The sequence below is a fragment of the Anolis sagrei genome, chromosome X (assembly GCF_037176765.1).
Source record: "Anolis sagrei isolate rAnoSag1 chromosome X, rAnoSag1.mat, whole genome shotgun sequence".
Lineage (NCBI taxonomy): Eukaryota > Metazoa > Chordata > Lepidosauria > Squamata > Dactyloidae > Anolis > Anolis sagrei.
The window spans coordinates 47,870,466-47,886,878 of NC_090034.1; the positions used below are offsets into that span (position 1 = coordinate 47,870,466).

At 40.2% G+C, this 16,413-nt stretch overlaps 1 protein-coding gene across 1 annotated transcript; it reads left to right on the forward strand.

Annotated features, from left to right (window-relative positions):
• The first annotated feature begins 2,953 nt into the window (after positions 1-2,953).
• LOC137094832 (uncharacterized) lies at positions 2,954-3,307 on the forward strand. Its single transcript, XM_067460729.1, has one exon. It carries the CDS (start codon positions 2,954-2,956, stop codon positions 3,305-3,307), a length of 354 nt encoding a protein of 117 aa, XP_067316830.1.
• The last annotated feature ends 13,106 nt before the right edge of the window (positions 3,308-16,413 follow it).

The following is a 16,413-nucleotide window of genomic DNA, read 5'->3' on the forward strand; positions in this document are numbered from 1 at the left end:
TAGTTTTGCTATGTATATTGCTAGGATTTTATGATGCATTTATTTCCCCTGTATTGTTGCATTGATGTATTGAGACTAAGAAGTTAAAACATGTGGTGGAATTTAAAGGGTTTAAAGAGTTACAATTATTATGAAATGTAATGGTAATTAAAGTATTGAGGTAATGAAGTATAGTAGTTATAATGAAGAAATAATGTAATAAGAAGTAATGAAGAGAGGTAAATGTGTGTATTGGAAAGATTATAGAATCACAAAGATACATTATGAAATGAAGAGCAGTAATTATATGGATTTAATATGTAAAAGAAAATGCAGAAATGTATGGAGATATGATTGTATGTACTAAGACATTATAAGATTGCAGGAATGTGTTATGTAATGAGAAGAAATTATTGTGTGTATAAAAATTACAATGAAGCAATGCAGTGATAGATGGAGAAAGAATTATTATATGTGTTTAAGATGTAATAGAAACAAACAGAGGTAATTGTATGTAATTGAAATGTTATCAGATTGCAAAGAAGTGAAGTTATTATAGAAGTTAAGAATAGTAGACAAATGTTTAAGAATGAAGAGTGAAGTTAAAGAGTAAGAATAAGTGAATATTGAAGTTGAAAGTTAAGAGTTAAGATGTTACAATTATGCAGACCACATGTATGTATTAGAGTTATTGAACCACATTGAAAAAAGAGGGGGATTGTCAGGATAGTTGCAGTTATTTCACATATATGTTTTTCAATGTGTTAGTACTGTATTTCAAAGATGGATTCAGTTATGTTCAGCTGTGTGCTAGAATTGTAGTCACTAGAGGCAGTGAGAGTAAAGTCCTTGAGACTGAGATAACAGAAATTCTTTTGCCCAGAGAACAAAAAAGGAGTTAACCAACCAGAAGGGCAGGATGTTTTCTTTGTCTGTGTGTTTAGTCCTGTACTTTGTTAGTCGCCATCTTTCATTATCAACATGTAGTCGCTTGTAGACAAATGCTTCTATTAAAGCTATTTTGGAACCGAAGAAGAATGCTGTGTGGTAATTGAGTCTGTGTGTTTTGGAAACCTCACATTCGCTGTGCCAGACCGGAGGGTCTCACTCTGACACGGGATCCTCTACAACCTTGGTTGGTTGGGGGGTTGGTAGTTGTAATGCTTTAGTCATCCTGACCATTAGGGCCGAAAACCCTTTGGTATCCTCCATAGAATGGGGCTCTGGCTCACCCTGTTGATCAACCACTGAGGGAGTTGGCTCATCCGAGGAGACCGACATGTGGTCAGTGGAATCGCTCAGCGCCGAGGAGTTTCCCTGAGCACAGGCTGCTACTGGAGTGACATTTGGGACCGAGGTGGGGTTTTGCTCTGGGCCCAGGACATGCTGGTTGGCTGTTGCCAATTCCGGTCCACGCAGGTGGACGTGGCTTGGTTGGGGGGGCATGCACGTCATGCCCGCCTGACCATGGCTTGACATGCCCATCGTAGCCAAGTGGGCATGGCCTGCATATTGCAGGCAACACTTAAAATGGCAACACCAGCCCCAGTCGGGTGGGGGCAGGGCATACTTATAATGGCTGTGATTGTAATAGTAGTATGGGTGGCGGCGCCCTGGATAGTATTCCTCATAACATTTGGGACTGGGAGGTCCAGGAGCTCAGCGATGGAGAGCGGCACTGGTGCCAAAGCATGTAACACGAGCGGCGCTCATAGGAGCGACTGCACTCTCTAGCCTCTGGTTGTCCCTCGATCCCGGACGGCATGAATTGAGGAGGCTGAGTTGCCACAGATGGAGTTGCAGTGCCGCCCACCAGTTAAACCGTTGGAGGTAAGTTTGTGGGGGCGCTCAGTCGGGGTCTTGCACACTGGGGTAAGAACTGGCGGTTCCACCACCCTAGGAGGAGGCAGAGACAGCTGATGGGCTATTTTCTGGTGAGCTAAATCCAAATGGAGCGAGGGCTCGAGGGCAAAATACCGCCAGGTTGCCTCACTTTCTTATGCTTTTAAAGGCTCTCTTTGTGTTTAGAAGCCGATTTCACCACCTTAGAAGGCTTGCTGGGCCGATTGAGATGGGCCAGGCTCGACATCCACCCCTAAAAGAGGGGTGGGAAGTGGCTTGGGAGTCGGACATTTAGCTGCGTGGGCAGCATCCGGGGCCAGGGCACGCTCGTAAAGGAGGTTTTTATACCTAGCTTTCCTGTTCCTGCGAGCCTGAGGGGTAAAAGCCAGGCAAATTTGGAAAGACTGGGGAAGATGAGTCTCTCCCAAGCAAAGTAAGCATGAATGAAAATCAGTATTTGGCAGATTAGTGCCGCAAGATCCACATTTCTTAAAGAAAGCAGTGGTGCTCATAGGCCTGAAAGCAGTCAGTAGGGAGGAAAGTGTCACCGTAGTCAGTGTGAGGCTAAGGTTGTCAGGAGATAGGCAATCAAAATCGTAAGGAAGTCTGAGTCAAAGTCCAAAAAAAAGCCGTAGAAGCAAGTGAAGACGTGAGAGGAGAGGAGATATCGCGAGATCGGGTTACAAGAAGATAGCGCGAGAACGGGAACGAGGCCTGCAAGGAGCCAAACAAGGAAGTAAGTAAGAAAGAAAGAGACGAAGGAGAAAGGGTACAAAAGAGATAAAAGAGGGAAGCAACAGAAGAAAAGAAGAGTAAGAGGAAGAACGTCAAAGCAAAACAATAATACAAACAATAAGATTAAAATAATAAAAATAATAAAAAATAAATAATAATAAAAATAATAAAAAATAATATAAAAAATAAGAAAGAAATAATTAAAAATAATAATAAAAATAAATCAAAATAATTAAAAGAAAGATAAAATATATAAGTTGATAGAATCTCTGCAATAAGAATAAAAATAATATATTTATATTAAAGGAAGAAAAACAAAAAAGAAATTTCAAGAGAAGATCTGGAAGAGTGGAAGTTGAAGATAATTACAAAGACAAAGTACATAAAAAACAACAAAATGTACAATACAAGGAACAAGACAGAGAAGACAGACAAGACGGACAAGACAGATAAGACTGATAAGACGGAAAAGACAGAAAGGGAGCAGAAGGAAACAAAAGGCTCAGCTAGAAGAGCATCGCTACTGGAGGAACATAACCTGAAGGAACTCTTGGAAAAAATGACAGAAAAAGTAATGAAAGAGATTCAAACAGTTCAAGAGAAACAAGATTTGGCACAAAAAGCATCCAAAGAACAAATGGTGAACCTAAAGAAAGAGATAAAAGAAGAAATAGGAGGAGTAAAGAAAGAATTAACTCTAATGCAACAAGAGTTAAAGGAATTAAAATGGAAAAAAGAGATAAAAAAATGAAAGAAAGAGATAAAAGAAGAAATAGGAGGAGTAAAGAAAGAATTAACTCTAATGCAACAAGAGTTAAAGGAATTAAAATGGACAAAAAGAGATAAAAAATGCAAGAAGGTCTACAAGAGAAAATGAAGAATTTAGAACAAAAAAACCGCAAGACTTGAAGAGAGATGTGAAAGAATGGAAACAAAAGAACTGGAATATCAGTTGAGACCAAGAAATATAGAAGAGGACCCAAAGGAGAATATAAGAGACAAAGTGGTAGAAATCTTAGCGGAATTAATAGAGTACACAGACCAAGAAATGCAAGACCAAACAGATAGAGGATATAGGGTGAACACAAATTTTGCAGTGAAAAACAGAGTTGCGAGAGACGTGGTGGTACACTTTGCAAAAAAAACGACAAGAGATGAAATTTTAAAGATAAACAACAGAAGAACAGTCTATTACAAAGGGAAGAAAATTATTATACTAAAGGAATTCCCAAACACGGTGATATCAAGGAGGAGAAAATACAATTTCTTGACAGAAGAATTTAAAAAATACAGGATAAGATACAGGTGGGAGCGAGAAGAAGGCCTAATGGTCACATACAAAGACCAAAGATATTGGATTAAGAACTTAGAAAGAGCGAAGGAATTCCTGGAAAAGATAAGAAGAGAGGAGGCAGAGAGAGATAGAGAGTTGAAGAGGGGAAAAATGAAGAAAAGAGACAAAGAGGAGACAGCAGGGAAAGGAGAAAGTGAGAAGGAAGACTTCAAAAAGAACAGAGAAAAAGAAAAAAATGAAGACAACAATAATCAGAGTAAATCGGAAGGAAAGGAATACAGAGAAGAAGGACAAACAAAAGGAGGTGCACAAGGTGGAGAGACAGAGAAAGAGAAGGAAGAAGGCAAGGATGGGGAGGAGATAGAAGAAGAGGAGGAGGAGGGAGGAGAAGAAGGAGAGGAAGACACAACAGAACAAAAAAGACAAGAACAAGAAAGACAAGGATGAATGAGCTAAAAATATACTCAAACAATATTAATGGGATTAATGCGCCGGGAAAAAGAAATAAAATCTTTAATAGAGTGAGAAAGAAAAAGTTTCATGTTGTGGCTTTAGAAGAAACACACATAAAACAAGACCACACATTACATTTAGAAAATAAAGGATTAGGACAAGCATTTATAGCCTCAGCTCAAGAAAAGAAAAGGGGGGTGGTGACGTATATAGATATAAAGATCCCAGCGGAACTTGCTTTTAAAGATGAAGAGGGCAGAATGTTAGGAGTTAATATCAAAATGAGAAATCAAAAAATACTAATTTGTAATATCTATGCTCCCAATGAATTGAAAATAAAATTTACAGAAAAACTTAAGAAAAATATAGAGGACCAAACCTATGACCAATTTAGACTTTAATGGGGTAATTGATAGAGATCTAGATAGAAGCAAACAAAATTATGCCACAAAAAAAGTAAAGATAAAGGAAACCTCCCAAAGATATTGATAAAGCTACTAGAAAAATTAAATTTAAAGGATGTATGGAGAATCAAGAATGGGAATAAAAATGATTATACATTTTATTCGGCCAGGTTTCAAAACTGGTCAAGAATTGATTTGGTATGGGCGTCACCGCAAATTTTAGGGAAAGTGACTAGTATACAAATTACACCCAGATTAGATTCGGATCATTGTCCCATAGAATTAAAAATAGAATGGTTAGAAAAAATAAGGAGATGGAGACTTGATGAAAACTTAATATAAAAAGAAGATATAGAGAAAAACAGAAAGATTTTAAAAGAGTATTTTGAATTAAATGACAATGGGGATACAAATATAATAATGTTATGGGAAGCAAGTAAAGCAGTGATTAGGGGGAACTTTATACAACAAAAAGCAATAAGGAATAAGCAAAAACATCAGAAAATCAAGGAAATCATGGGGGAAATAAAAAAGGAAGAAGAAAACCTAAAAAAGAATCCAAAGAAAAAAGAAATAATAAGAAAATTAGAATATTTACATAAACAATTAGAACACTTAGAGCTAGAAGAGAGAGAAAAACAGTTAAAATATATAAGGCAAGATTACTTTCTAAACGCAAACAAGTCAGGAAAGTGGCTAGCAAATAAACTAAGGAAAAAGAAAGAAAAAAACATATATAGAAAAGTTGAAAAACGAAGACATGGTATACACACAGGAAGAGGAAATAAGAACACAATTCTTTGATTTCTATAGAAAATTATATCAAGATGAAAAGATTGATCAGGAAAAGATCCACCAATATTTAGGAAAGCAGAAAATAAAAAAATATCTGATGAACAAAGGGAAATCCTGAATAAAGAAATTTCTGAGCAAGAAATAGAAACAGCAATAAGAAATTTAAAACCTAACAAAGCTCCAGGCCCCGATGGCTTATCTTCAGGTTATTACAAAATATTCCAACGAGAACTAGTGCCCTACTTAAAGGAGATAATGAATAATATAAGAATAAATAAAGAAATCCCTAACTCATGGAAACAAGCTAACATATCGGTAATACACAAAGAAAATTCTAATCCAGAAGAAGTAAGAAATTACAGGCCTATATCGTTATTGAATGTGGATTACAAAATTTTTAGTAATATACTAAAGAAGGTACTTGCATGATATATAGATGAAGATCAGGCGGGATTTTTACCCAATAGATATCAAAAAGAGAATGTCAGGACTATAATAGATTTAATTAAATACTACGAAATTAATCATTAAAAAAGTAATGTTTATGGCAGTAGACGCTGAGAAAGCGTTTGATAACGTAAACTGGAATTTCTTCAAATATTTAATTAGGGAAATAGATATGGGCTTTTATTTCCAAAATGCGGTGGAAGCGATATATGAAAACCAGGAGGCTAAAGTTATAGTAAATGGACAGGAAACAGAAATAATAAAAATAGAGAAGGGAACAAGACAGGGGTGTCCCCTATCCCCCCTAATATTCGTACTAACACTGGAAGTGCTATTGAGAAAAATAAGAGAGGAAAAAAATCTGGTTGGGGCGAAAATCCAAGGACAAGATTATAAGCATAAAGCCTTCGCAGACGACATAATTTTTATAATAGAAAACCCAAAAAATAAATTAGGTCAATGGTTAAATGAAATAAAAAGTTTTGGAGAAGTAGCAGGTTTTAAAATTAATTTGGAAAAAACGAAAGCAATAACAAAAAATATAGATAGGAAAGAACAAGAAGAAATAGGAAAAAAATGGAATGTACAAATAGTAACAAAATTAAAATATCTGGGAATTAACCTGACAGCGAAGAACCTACATTTGTTACAAAACAATTATCTCAACAAATGGAAGGAAATCAAAAAAGAGAAGGATAATTGGAAAAACAAAAACTTACCATTATTAGGAAGGGTAGCAACAATCAAAATGAAGATACTACCGAAAATGATATTTATTTTTCAAATCCTACCAATAATAAGAAATATGAAATTATTTAAAGAATAAAATAGGGATATAACAAAATTTATCTGGAACAACAAAAAGCCAAGAATTCATTATAATAACTTAACAGAACAAAAAGAGAAAGGAGGACTAGCAGTCCCAGACCTTAAACTTTATTATGAGGCAAGTGCATTAGTGTGGGCAAGAGACTGGGCATTGTTAAAAAAGAAGAAGCTACTGACTTTGGAAGGAATAGATCTTAGGGGAGGGTGGCATCTTTACACTTGGTATAAAGGGAAATCCCTTTGTGAGATCCTCAATCCTAAAAATATGGGAAAAATATAAAAAGAAATTCTATACAAAAACGCCATTATGGGTATCACCGCTTGAGGCAAGCCAAAGGAGATGCATGGGGTGGAATGACTGGCCAAAATATAAGGAAATTTTAAAAAATCATCAGGGAGAACTAATATTAAAAGAACAGCAGGAACTAATTACTATAAAAAAAATATCATGGCTACAATACTGGCAAATTAAAGAGAAATATAAAATAGATAAAGAATTGGGCTTTTCAAAGGGGAAATAATTTTGGGATAAAATCTTGGAAACAGAAAAGAAATTAATAACAAAAATATATAAAAAATTACTAGAATTGCAATTAGAAACTAAAGAAGACAAAAACTATATGAGAAGATGGAATAAAAACTTAAGAACAAATATCAAACAAACAGAAGGGAAGGAAGTTTGGAGAAAAAGATTAAAATATACATATGCCACTGAGCTCAGGGAAAATTGGATAAAAATGGCATTAAGGTGGTACTTAACGCCAAAAAAAAACTAGGGAAAATATATAACAATACAAGCTCGACGTGCTGGAAGTGCAAGAAGAAGGAGGGCTCCTTCTTCCACTTATGGTGGACCTGTGAAAAAGCGAAAGACTACTGGAGGAAGATACAAAAAGAAATCCAAAATATGTTAAAAATAAAAATACCAATGAAACCAGAGCTGTTCCTACTAGGAATGTACGATAACAATATAGAAAAAGATAAAGATAAAATACTATTTCTAGCACTTACAGCTGCAAGGATGTGCTATGCAAAAAAATGGAGACAAACAGAGATACCAGAAGAAGAAGAATGGGTAATAAAGATGCTGGACATCAGCAACTTAGATAGACTGACCTTTTTATTACTGAAAAATAAAGAAACAGGAAGAAAAGAAACAGACTGGAAGGATGTCATCGAATATCTAAGGGAAAAGAAAAAAGAGACATTGATCTAAAAAGTAGAAAAGAAATGAAAATAATATTCAAAAAGAGAAGAAAAGAGGGGAAAGAACTAACAGATTAGAAGGAAAATAAAGAACTTTATTTTTTCCAGGAGAAGAAAGGACAGAAGATCCTCAGAAGACACCAGGAGGTCGAAATTGTTTTCTTTTTTTTCTTTTCTTTTTTCTATTTTTTTCATTCTATTTCCCTTTGAACGATTACTAGCTTATTATTTCCTTTTTATTTTTTTCCCTTCCCCCCCCCTCTTTTCTCCTTTTTCTTCTCTTTTTCTCTATTTTACCTATATGCATATTTTAAGAAAAACTCTCAATAAAGATGATTTAAAGAAAGAAAAGAAAGTGAAGACGCTAGAAAGGTTCCAGCAGGCTGTTGATAGTGGTGGAAAAAAGAACTAAGGCGTAACCCCCGCCTTCGGGCATTTATAGTGTATGGGGAGAGTGGGCGAAGCTTCTGCCAAAATGTTTCCATTGCAAGATTCTAGAAGGTTCCAAACGACTGCGCAGGAGCAGAAGAAAACCCATATGTGCGTCTTTCACAGACTCCACGAAGAGGAAACGTCAGAAGAGAATGCTTCTAGAACATGGCCATACACCCAAAAAGCCTACAACAACCCAGAACTTAATTTTGTTAGTTTTGGCCCGTCTCTAATCTGTGAAGATCATTTTGAATTCTGCTCCTGTCTTCTGGAGTTTTAGCTATCCCTCCCAATTTGGTGTCGTCTGCAAACTTGATGATCATGCCCTCTAACTCTAAGTCATTAATAAAGATGTTGAACAGAACCGAGCCCAGGACGGAACCCTGCTTATGACATTCCACTCGTTACTTCTTTCCAGGATGAAGAGGAAGCATTAGTGAGCAACCTTTGGATTCATTCGCTTAACCAATTACAGATCCAGCTAACCGTAGTTTTGTCTAGCCTACATTTGACTAGTTTTCTTGAGAGGAGGTCATGGGAACCTTGCCAAAGGTAGGCCTTACTGAAATCCAGATATGCTACATCTACAGTGTTTCCCGCATTTACCCAGCTTGTAACTGCATAAAAAAAGAGATCAGATTTTTGATAAATCCATGTTGACTATTAGCGATGATTGCGTTCTTTTCTACGTGTTTGCAGACCACTTCCTTAATTATCTTTTCCAGAATCTAGCTGGGTATTGACGTGAGGCTGAATGGACGGTAATTGTTTGGGCCATCTTCTTTGCTTTCTTTGAGAACGTGTATTTTAACTCTGTGTATCTTTTGATACGCCTTATAATCGTGTTTTATCTCTTGTTGTAATTTATTTATTTGCTGCATTTGTTAACCGCCGCTCTCAGCCCTAGGGCGACTCGCAGCGGTGTACAACATATAAAAGCATAATTCACAATAAACTACAACGACAAAAAACAACATATCACTAGTACACTATCATCTTATTACACTAAATAATCCGCTTCGTCTTATCATAGAATCACAACCAATCTCGTAGTCTATATTCCGTTCCAGTTGTCATTCCAGTTACTGTAGCATTTAGTTAAATGCCTTCTCGAATAGCCATGTCTTCAGGCTCTTCCGGAAGGACATAAGGGAGGGCGCCTGTCTGATGTCAACAGGGAGAGTGTTCCACAGCCGGGGGGCCACCACTGAGAAGGCCCTATCTCTCGTCCCCGCCAGGCGTGCCTGTGAGGCAGGCGGGATCGAGAGAAGGGCCTCCCCAGACGATCTCAAGGCCCTCGTGGGCTCATAGGCCGAGATGCGGTCCGAAAGGTATTTTGGGCCGGAACCGTTTAGGGCTTTGTAGGATAGCACCAGCACCTTAAATTGGGCCCGGTAGCAGATCGGCAGCCAGTGGAGCTGGAACAACAAGGGCGTTGTATGCTCCCTGCGTCCTGCTCCTGTTAGTAACATGGCTGCCGCGCGCTGGACTAGCTGAAGCTTCCGGGCCGTCTTCAAGGGCAGCCCCACGTAGAGAGCGTAATGATGTTGTATCCCATCTCAAGCCTCAGAGAGAGGTGGGTAAAAAAATCATTGTTGTTGTTAAGCCTAACACACCCGTATTATTACAAATTTTCCATTTTACACGATGGAATATACTTGATAAACAAAGAGGTTTTGGTGTTTGAAGACAGACAAATGTTCTCCAAATTTAAGGCAAAGTCACTTTTTAACGGTAGCCATTTTATGAAAGGCACAAGAACCTTGAGAGGAAATACAGAACGAGACCGAGAGCGGCTGAGTCTGCCACATGAGGGAGGACCAGTCGCCATTTCATAAATCCCTTTCCTATAGAAAAGGTATCTGCAAACAGTGGGAGGGAGGGAATATGGGAGGGAGGAGAGAAAGCCATGGGCCAGAGAGGCAGGGGGTGACTTACTTACTTACTTACTTACTTACTTACTTACTTAGGCGATCCCTCGTAGTCCGGGATTGTGGCACAGCTGGCTGAGTGTCAGCTGCATTAAGATCACTCTGACCGAAAGGTCATGAGTTCGAAGCCAGCCCAGGCTGGAGTGGGTGTCCAGCCATTGTGTAGCCTGTTGTCGACCTTTGCAACCCGAAAGACAGTTGCATCTGTCAAGTAGGAAAATAAGGTACCACCTTGTGTGGGAGGCTAAATTAACTAATTTATGAGGCCATAAAGAAAACTCAGGGATGTGGAATGCGGAAGAACTTCATCAGTGTCGCTGATGGACGATGAAAGCAGCAGCTCCCCTGGCAGCCAGAAAAAAGTTAAATAGCCTCTGTGTATTGTCTGTATTCGTTGTCTGTCAAACTGGCATTGAATATTTGCCATATATGTGTATTCTTATCCGCCCTGAGTCCCCTGCGGGGTGAGAAGGGCAGAATATAAAAACTGCAAATAAATAAATAAATAAATAAATAAATAAATAAATGGTCCGAGGATGATGGTCCTCTAAGTGTAGTGTCCTGGCAGTGGGTGTGTAGATGACTGTGGAATCCTATTCTTGATCTGCATATTCTCCCACAGTGAGGGCATCGATTTCTAGATGGAAGGCGCTTCTGGTCGGGGTTGGCCTGACACACCTTCCTCTTGACATATTTCTCTCTTTCGCCCTCCATTCGTGCCTCTTCAAATTCTACAGCACTACTGGTCACAGCTGACCTCCAGCTGGAGTGCTCAAGGGCCAGGGCTTCCCAGTTCTCTGTGTCTATGTTGGCTTTGAGCCTGTCTTTAAATCTCTTTTCCTGTCCTCCAACATTCCATTTTCCGTTCTTCGGTTTGGAATAGAGCAACTGCTTTGGGAGATGGTGGTCAGGCATCCGGACAACGTGATTCGTCCAGCGGAGTTGATGGCGGAGGACCATCGCTTCAATGCTGGTGATCTTTGCTTCTTCCAGCACGGTGACATTTGTCCGCTTGTCTTCCCAAGAGATATGCAGGATTTTTCGGAGGAAGCTGATGGAATCGTTCCAGGTGTTGCATGTGACGTCTGTAGACTGTCCACGTCTTGCAGGCGTATAGCAGGGTTGGGAGGACAATAGCTTTATAAACAAGTACCTTGATATCCCTACGGATGTCCCGGTCCTCAAACATTCTCTGCTTCATTCGGAAAAATGCTGCACTCACAGAGCTCAGGCGGTGTTGTATTTCAATGTCAATGTTGACTTTTGTGGAGAGGTGGCTGCCAAGGTAGCGGAAACGGTCAACGTTTTCTAATATTACACCGTTAAGTTTTCTTTCTGGCATTGGAGAGGGATTGGCTAGTGACTGCTGGAAGAGCACTTCGGTTTTCTTGATGTTTAATGACAGGTCAAGCTTCTCATATGCTTCGGCGAAGGTGTTTAGAGTGGCTTGTAGGTCTTCTTCTGAATATGCACAGACGACGTTGTCATCAGCATACTAGAGTTCTATAACAGATGTTGTTGTAACCTTGGTTTTGGCTTTCAGTCTACTAAGGTTAAATAGCTTGCCATCTGTCCGATAGATGATTTCCACTCCGGTGGGAAGCTTCCCATTAACAAGGTGCAGTATCATAGCGATGAAGATGGAGAATAAAGTTGGGGCAATAACACATCCCTGTTTGACACCCGATTCCACCTTAAACTGGTCACTTTAGAAGCCATTGCTGTCCAAGACTGTTGCCATCATGTCATCATGGAGGAGCTGCAGGATGTTCACAAATTTGTCAGGGCACCCAATTTTTTGGAGTATGGTATAGAGAACGCTGCAATTCACTGTGTCAAATGTCTTTGCAAAATCAATGAATGCAATGTACAGAGGTTGATTTTGTTCCCTGCATTTTTCTTGGAGCTGTCGTGCAGTGAAGTTCATGTCCACTGTTCCTCTGAAGGGGCGGAAGCCATTTTGGGATTCTGGGAGATTGTCTTCTGAGAGGGGTAGAAGGCGGTTTGCAAGGATTCTTGCGAGGATTTTCCCAGCGGAGGTTAGAAGGGAGATACCTCGATAGTTTCAGCAGTCTGTTCTTTCCCCTTTTTTTGAAGAGGGTGATGATGGTGGCATCTTTGAAATCTGCTGGGATTTTCTCAGTCACTCACCCTTTTTCTATGAGCTGGTGGAGTTGTTGTGTCAGCTCAGGTCCTCTTTAAAGATTCCAGCAGGGATCCCATCAGGTCCGCTGGCTTTGTTGTTTTTTTGTTGGCTGATGGCATTGCTGACTTCTTCCAAACTGGGCAGTGCTGCAAGCTCATCCCTGGTTTGTTGTTGTGGGATTTGTGAGAGAACCTCTTCGGCCACATTTGAGCTGCGATTCAGGAGGCTTTGGTAGTGTTCTTTCCAATGTAGTGCAATTGATTTTTTGTCCTTCAGAAGTTTGGTTCCACCTGATGAGCATAGAGAATGTATGAATGTATGGTTTCTTTGTCCACAGTTGACCTTTGTGGCTTTGAAAAATCCCTGAGCATCATGGGTATCTGCCATGTGTTGGATTTCTTCAGCCTTCTTTTTCCACCAGATGTTCTTGAGTTCTCTTGTCCTTCTTTGGACCTCAGTTTTTGCACTGGTGTAGATGTTTTTCTTAGCAGCACAGTTGACGTCTCTCTACCATGTTTGAAAGGCTTTCCTTTTCTTGCCAATTAGCTGTTGGATCTCATTGTCATTTTTGAAAGGCTTTCCTTTTCTGTTTGAAAGGCTTTCCTTTTCTTGCCAATTAGCTGTTGGATCTCATTGTCATTTTTGTCAAACCAATCTTGATGTTTCTGGGTTTGATATCCAATAGTTTCTTCGCAGGCTGTGATGATGGAGGTCTTCAGTCTGTTCCAATGTTCCTCAACATTTTCGGTGTGTTCTGTGAGTAGATGATCCTTGAGTGCTGTTTGAAGATGGGCTCGTTTGGAGGGGTCCTGAAGAAGAAGAAGAATAATAATAAGAACTTTATTTTTCTACTTCGCCTTCATCTCCCCAAAGGGACTCGGGGTGGCTTACATGGGGCCCAAGCCCAGGCAGAATACAATTAAAATAAAGCAATAACAATTAAAGCAGAATAAAAACAGCATAAAACAACATAACAAAAAAAGCTAGCAACAACAATAACAGCAGACTAATTTGGGAGGGGGGGAGGAAAACCACTACGTCAACTAGTTAAAGGATAAAGTGGTTTAGTAAGGTAGATGACAATGTATAATGGCATAGGAAAGATCATGGAAACAGAGCAAATTAACAGGATTAGTTAATATAATATAGGACATCAGATTGAATGATAATTCAAGTCATGATACAGGGCATTTGTCATAGGAGTCGTCAATCAAAAGCACGGCAAAACATCCACATCCTTTAATTTCTTACGGAATGTGGCTAGGGAGGGTGCCAGCCTAATCTCCCTAGGGAGGGAGTTCCAGAGACGGGGGGCCACCACTAAGAATGCCCTCTCTCTTGTCCCCACCAACCATGACTGAGACGGGGGCGGGAGCGAGAGAAAGGCATCCCCGGAAGATCTTAAGGACCCCGTGGGCTCGTGAGGAAGGAGGCGGTCACACAGGTAGGCAGGTCCTGAACCATTTAGAGCTTTATAGGTGATAACCTGCACCTTGTATTGGGACCGGAAACTTATCGGCAGCCAGTGGAGCTGTTTAAACAGGAGGGTTGACTTTGTGACTCTGTAACTTGCTCCAGTTAACAATCTGGCCGCTGATCTTAGCACCAGCTGTAGTTTCCAAATCCTCTTCAAGGGTAGCCCTACATAGAGTGCATTACAGTAATCTAATCTTGAGGTAACTAAGGTATGGACCACCATGGTCAAATCAGACTTCTCGGGGTACGATTGCACCTGGCGTCCAAGTCTTAACTGTGCAAAGGCCCTCCTGGCCACCGCCGACACCTGAGCATCAAGCATCAGCACTGAATCCAGGAGGACCCCCAGACTGCGGACCTGCGTCTTCAGGGGAAGTGTAACCCCGTCAAACACAGGTTGCCACCTATATCCTGTTCGGCTGAGCGACTGACCTGGAGGACCTCTGTCTTGTCAGGATTCATGCCATATTAAAGCAACATGAATGTCAACCCTGACACTGAAAGTCAACACCGCCTGAGCTCTGCGAGTGCAGCATTTTCCTGAATGAATCAGAGAGTGTTTGAGGACCGGGACATCCGTAGGGATACCAAGCTGCTTGTTTATAAATCTATTGTCCTCCCAACCTTGATTTACGCCTGCGAGACGTGGACAGTCTATAGACATCACATGCAACTCCTGGAATGATTCCATCAGCGCTACCTCCCAAAATCCTGCAAATCTCTGGAGAAGACAAGTGGACAAATGTCAGCGTGCTGGAAGAAGCAAAGACCACCAGCATTGAAGTGATGGTCCTCCGCCATCAACTCCGCTGGACTGGCCATGTTGTCCGGATACCCAACCACCGTCTCCCAAAGCAGTTGCTCTACTCTGAACTCAAGAACAGAAAACGGAATGTTGGAGGACAGGAAAAGAGATTTAAAGATGGGCTCAAAGCCAACCTTAAAAACTCTGGCATAGACACTGATAACTGGGAAGCCTTGGCCCTTGAGTGCTTCAGCTGGAGCTCAGCTGTGACCAGCAGTGCTGTAGAATTTGAAGAGGCACGAATGGAGGGCGAAACAGAGAAACGTGCCAAGAGGAAGGCACGTCAAGCCAACCCCGACCGGGACCGCCTTCCACCTAGAAACGGATGACTTCACTGCGGGAGATGTAGATCAAGAATAGGGCTCCGCAGTTACCTACGGACCAACCGCCAGAACACCGACCTTGGAGGACCATCATCCTCGGACTACGAGGGATTGCCTAAGTAAGTAAGTAAGTAAGTAAGTAATACTGTATAACCCACAAGTAGAAAAAGCACAGGGGACAAGTGTTTGTGTCAAAACATGAATCCACAGGTGTGAATTTGCTGTTTTAAGATACACATCAAATCTCTGGGTTCTAGTGCAAATTCCTGCCATTTCTTATAGTTCCTGTAAAAAACTCAGTACCATATCTTTGTGCACTGTGAGAAATAAGAAGACTGAGAGAAATTCTTCAAAGATGAATACTCTGAAGTTACAATAGAAATGTTACCCAACTATTATTTCTCAATATACAAGAATGTCCACAACTGTGTTGAAAAGCAGGAAAATTCATCCACATTATGCAGTTTTGTCCTATAACAAAATGCGTAAGAACTGGAGGAGAGACTGCAATGAAGTGTGTCCACCACATGAGGGAGTAACACTGCCAGGAAAGAAGACAACTCCTCTTCCTCCTGAAAAAAAAGAAAAGCACGCAGGTGCCATTTTATAAAACTCTTGCCTACAGAAAAGATAGCAGGGTCTTTCACAAAATGGTGGCAGGGAGGAGTCAGAGAGAGGAGGTAGGAGAGGGCGGGGAAGCCGCAGCTGATTGGCCAACACAGGATGCCACTCCCACCTTCAAGCTGATGAAGAGACAGAGCTTCATTTCCACGCAAACAGCTTTGGAGTACACATTGCTCCGTTGTGGTATACAAACAGGCCAGTCCTCCTTACCAAAACCAGTCCCAAACGATATGCTCCCAAATCCCATGGGACATTTATACTACATGTGTGCTCAAAACATAGCCTTTTGAATTGCTTTCGTCCTTTTTGTTTCTTGAATATTAAATCAGATGAACTTATTCAAGGCACTGTTGAAACTGCATAGTAAAAGAAAGCATCTCTTGTGCATTTTGAAAATGAACTCTCCCTCATAGTCAAGAAACCGAAGGTTGTTTAAAATATATAAAAGGAGTGGTCAATTAAACAAATGTTATAAAATTACTTCCAAGGGCAGAATATAGGGAAATCTATTTTTTCTCCTTTTCTTTTTCTTTCCCTTCTTCTCTCCCCCGCCCTTTCTTGCTTCCATAGAGTGTAAATGTTTCTTTTTGCCAGTTGTTTATGTTATTGCAGTTTGTTCTTGGTGGATATGAATCCTTTGTTTTTCAATTGATGTTATCTATACATATAAAAATGCTCTGTGAGTAATGAGTA